Source organism: Pundamilia nyererei, unplaced genomic scaffold (assembly GCF_000239375.1).
Source record: "Pundamilia nyererei isolate P.nyererei 1_Seehausen unplaced genomic scaffold, PunNye1.0 scaffold00335, whole genome shotgun sequence".
Taxonomy (NCBI): domain Eukaryota; kingdom Metazoa; phylum Chordata; class Actinopteri; order Cichliformes; family Cichlidae; genus Pundamilia; species Pundamilia nyererei.
Window position 1 is genome coordinate 435,436 of NW_005187736.1, and position 4,978 is coordinate 440,413.

Below are 4,978 nucleotides of genomic sequence, written 5' to 3' on the forward strand. Positions count from 1 at the left end.
GCTTGTCTATTTAAGATAAGATAAGATAAGATAAGATAAGATAAGATAAGATAAGATAAGATAAGATAAGATAAGATAAGATAAGATAAGATAAGATAAAACTTTATTAATCCCTCGGGTGGGTTCCTCTGGGAAATTTGGTGGGGAAATTTATTGCTCTGTATGCAATTGTGAGACTCCTAAAATGAATTTTAATATCAACCAAGAGCCAATATTGAGAAAATAAAACGAGAGTGTGTCAGGAATCTGTCTGCAGCATTTTTTATTGCTTGAGGTGTGACAGAGATGATTTAAGCCAAAATGAAAGGCATTACAGTAATCTAAGCGCATAATACAAATGCATGAAAAAATGTTCCCATTTCATAGGAGGAAACTATAGGTTGCAATTTAGAAATACTCCTTAAATAAAAGAAACAGGATCTTAAGCAAAATTTTATATTTGAGTCAATGTTCAAGGAGGAATCAAATATTACACCAAAATTACCAAGTAAAAAGAAGCAATCATTTGACTGATTCTTGATTGTATATCAGGAGGAGCTATAATCATGGCAGTCTTGTCAGAATTTAAAACAAAGTAATTGTTGGAAAGCCAGTCACTAATGAGATAAACAGTCAACTAGGGTAGACAACCTATCCAGCTGGTGAGGCTTAAAAGACATAGTACAGTTGAATGTCATCAGCATCAAATTAATAAGAAATGCCTGAGAAAGATCGAATAATACCAGCTAAAGGAAGCATGTGAAAGGAGAATAGCAATGGACCCAGGATGGAACCTTGAGGAATGCCACAGGTTAAACCAGCAGTGTAGAAGGAGAATCTGCTCGCCCCAACAGAACGTCCTCTCACATAAATAGGAGGAAAACAGATCTAGTGGTGAGCGTGAGTTACCAACCAAAACCTTCAGCCTAGTAATTAAATATTATGGTCAGTATCAAAGGCAGCACTGTGGTCAAGCAACACAAGCACAAAGCAAAAGAATCATTACAGACCTTTAAAAGAACTGTTTCAGTGGAGTGCTGCTTTTGAAAACCGGACTGAAAAGGGTCAGAAATGTGTAGTGTGCATAATAAATAAATAAATTGATTTGACAACTTTATCTAATAATTTGCTAATAAATGGTCATTTTGAAATAAGCCGGTAATTACTAGGAGACGTGGCATCAAGACTAGTTTTTTTAAGTAATGGAATGACCTCAGCATGCTTAAAGTAAGATGGAACACAACCTCGCTTCAGTGAGCTGTTAATGATAGAAAGCAACGAAGGACCCAAAAAGAACAGAGGGATGCAAGATCCCTAAAGATGGTGATGAAGGTTTCAGCTTAACCATTATTCTAACTTAGTCACTTAGTGTAATTGAACAGAATGAGGTAAATGAATCAAAGCATTGAGGGCAATCCCCATTAGGCAAGGAACCTAAGGAGAATTTCGAGCTCAAGTCCATCACCCTATTTACAAAATCATGGAGAAATACATTAAAGTCATCGTCAGAGGCTATCAATGCATGTGGAGGAGGGGAGGATATAATGCTATTAATGGTGTCAGATAACACCCTGGGATTATTTTTCATGATTTTTAATGACAACATTATCATCAAAAGAGGGTTCCCCGGGTGTCTGTGTGTGTGTCCATGTCTGGGTCTGGGGCTTGCTGAGCCTTGGCCGCTGTGGGACAAGGTCATGGAGGGTGAGGTTACCCCTCCCTATTTTTCCCTGCTTGATGTTGATGCCCCTCCCCGGTATGCTGGTACTTGTTGGTTCCAGAGCAAGTGGCCAAATGTTCTGGCATTCTGGAGTGGTTGACACAGTTTGGGTGGGTAGGCGCAGTGACTAGGTTCAGACTCAGTTTGACCCTTCTTGTCCTTGTAGATTGAGCGGGTTACTGGCTCCATGTGCAGATGGGCCCCCAGATTTGGGGCATGTCTGCACATGTTAGAATACTCTTTATAGTGGCGTCAGCAGTGTGCCAGCCTTTGGTGCAGCGGTGGTAGGGTGTGCCATTTGCACGGGCCCCTGGTTCAATTTTTGCTGCCCTGCAGTGTCATAGAGGAAACAGAAGTGCTTACTGAGCCAGCAGAAGTGGCTTTCTCCTTCAAGGGTAGTCAACTGGTCTTAGAGATCCCATGCCTTCTCCTCCTCAACCTCCTCTGATTATCAGTCACTTTTACACATAGGGTCGTGGGGAGGGATGGAACATGTGCCACATGGGTCAAAGTTGATTGGATGAGCACTGTTAACCAGCTGCCACATTCTCATGTCGCATCTGTTCCCTCATCAGTAGTGGTTTAGTCTAGATTTCACACAGTCCTACTCACTATTTACTCGTACTGTGACGTGCACCAACACATGGACCCAAAAGGCCTACCATTGACACTAACAGCTGTTAAAAGTGGCCTACACCCCTGTATCCTGCACCCTGTCTTTTGGCGGTGAGGTTGACTGCTGATCTGGGGCCAGTCTGCCTGCGTCCCAGGTTCACTGCTGGCTGGAGCTAGCACTCCAATGGCACCCTGGGTGGAAATTTTGGCGTTGGCTGGCCTGCTCCCTTGAGGTTGTGGTATGGGGAGGCTTGGACCTCCCATCAAGTCGGCTCCGTCAGGAGGTTCTCGCGCCTGGGTTCCCATCCTCAGCTGATGCTGGGAAGGCTGGCCTCTGCCGCAGTTGGCTGCCTGCTGCCTCTGGTTGTCTGGCACTCCACCGAGTCCTCCACCAGGTCCTCCCTCTTCCCCCTGCTGGGGTGGACCCATGGTTTTCGTCTAGGTGTCTTCAGGTCTTCAGCACTTCTGGGGTCGGTGTACAGTGTAGCTCTCCTGAGTCTTTGACTGTCTGCCTCTGGCTCCCAGGGGTTTGTATTGCATTCTCTGACCCTCATTATCAAATATGTTGCATGAGAAATGCTCATACACAGAATTTCACAATTTTTCCAATTGTTCTTTCTCTCTCTCTTACACACACACAGACATACACCGCAGCAAAATTGTATTTTTGTTTGTATACTACCCGTTTTGTATTTCAGGTGCTGTGTGTTTTTTGTTTTGTGATTTTCTTGTGAATGAAGATGATAAGCACGTGGTTTATAAATATCACACAGTAAGCTATGTAAATCTTCCTTAATGCCTCCCGTGTTGTGCAGACAAGAAAAAGTGTTAGTGAAGTAGAGTCAAGTGATACAGTCCTGATGTCTTGCTGATAAGAAATGCTCCATGTGAGGAGAGTGCAAAATCCAAATCAAACAAAACTGACTCAAAACTATTTTCCGTGCATCATGTCACCTTTAGCATTTTAGGAACTTGCTTTAAGTCAACATTTAGAGAATTAATCAATTGCTGCAGCCAGGTTGCACAAAAAGTCTAGTTGCTAAACTGGTCTGTTTACATAAAAAATCTGCCACCCACTAAAACCCCCCAATTCCCTGTGAAATTAAAATATATATATATATATATGTCTAAGGAGGACAGGTAGTTAAAATCCTATAACAAGTTCCTATGTAAGAAGATCTGATTACCAAAACTAAATCCACTAATTTCCTGAGTTCCTACATGCTCACGTTCCAACTTTTGACTTGCATGTGTTGTGACTGACATCAATATTTTGGCCCTGCAGTATGTCTAGCCATTGGTGTGGTACAGTAAGACGAGAACAGTCTGATTCTCCTCTTGTGAGTTCAGAGTGTTTTTACAGAAAACCAATCCCACTCACAAAGTCATTATTGTGAACAGACAGCAACAGCTGGAGGACTTACCACTCGAGCAATTGGAGCCCCCCCAGCCTGGCTCACACTGGCAGGTGTTGGGTGCCATACAACGGCCATGAATACAGCTCTCTGTACAATGAGCTAGACATCGAGGAGACAGGGAGAGAGGCCAGGGATCAGCACGGTCCCCCCAAAAAATAACCCATCAAAACACATCTACATTAGAATTAGTCATGTAGTAGTAATCACATAAATGTTCATGTCAAAGACATAAATCTGATTTGTGAAATGGAAACTGGGACTTGCTATTCTTTTTTGAATGCTCTGTGACTTGACTTGACTTAACACTTTAAAGAGTTTTTGTGGCCAAAAACAGAATTGGACTTTTAGAAATTGTTTGCTTTTTCAATAAAATGTCAATGTGTCTTTTAGTTACTTTGTGTTTTCTACTGTGACTGATTTAAAGAGTTTTTCAAGCAGATTTTTCCTCATGCAAACAAATATTTTTCTTTACAAGAAACTCTAAATACAGTCCTTGTAACAGACAACTCCCATCAAGACTATGATTTATTTTCACTGTCCACTAATACCAAGCAAATGCCACTGATTTGAAAGATTATTACTCTTTTTAAAGCTGGATTTGCATTGATTAACCCACTTCAAACAAACAGATTCTTCTCTGACTTTACACAAACAAAAAGTAATAAATCCTTAATATAACTGATTCCTTCTCCAATACAACTTCCAACAGGAAACGGCATGTTGCCTAAAGTGTCTGGCAAATTAAATGTGATTCTCAGAGCAGCATGTGATGCTTAGGCTACTTATAAAGCAGAGTATTTTCACACTAGAACAAATTCCCCTATGAACTCCTGGGGGACATTAACTGTTTTCTCCCTTCCACCACAGCACACATAACTTTTTCATCACCAACTCTTTCCACCATGAGAACAGGCTGTCTTGACAGAAAGCTTCTTTTTTTTTTTTTTTACTGCTGTTACAATTGTTAGTTTTGCCAAAGTAACACCTGTCACTGCCTATTAAAAGGGAGGGATGTGGGTTGTGTAATAGCCTTGCTGGGAAGGTAAGTGTGACAAGATATTTGAAAAGAAATATTCATTACAGGATTTAATAAGTGTGATAAATGGCTGTAAGGAAAGTGTTACTAAAAGTTGACCTTAAGCAAAATCACTATTTGTCTCACAGAGCACTGAAACTTGTATAAGATGTCTTCCTGACTCTCTTAGTGTTTAAGGAAATAGCTTGAAATCCTCTAAAGCGATAGAAA

At 41.2% G+C, this 4,978-nt stretch overlaps 1 protein-coding gene across 1 annotated transcript in view; it reads right to left on the reverse strand.

Annotated features, from left to right (window-relative positions):
• megf10 (multiple EGF-like-domains 10) overlaps positions 1-4,978 on the reverse strand; it is a 45,876-nt gene that overhangs the window by 35,616 nt on the left and 5,282 nt on the right. The window contains exon 4 of the mRNA XM_013915634.1: positions 3,739-3,831. Within this exon, the coding sequence (XP_013771088.1) occupies positions 3,739-3,831 (93 nt within the window). The remainder of the gene's footprint in view (positions 1-3,738; positions 3,832-4,978) is intronic.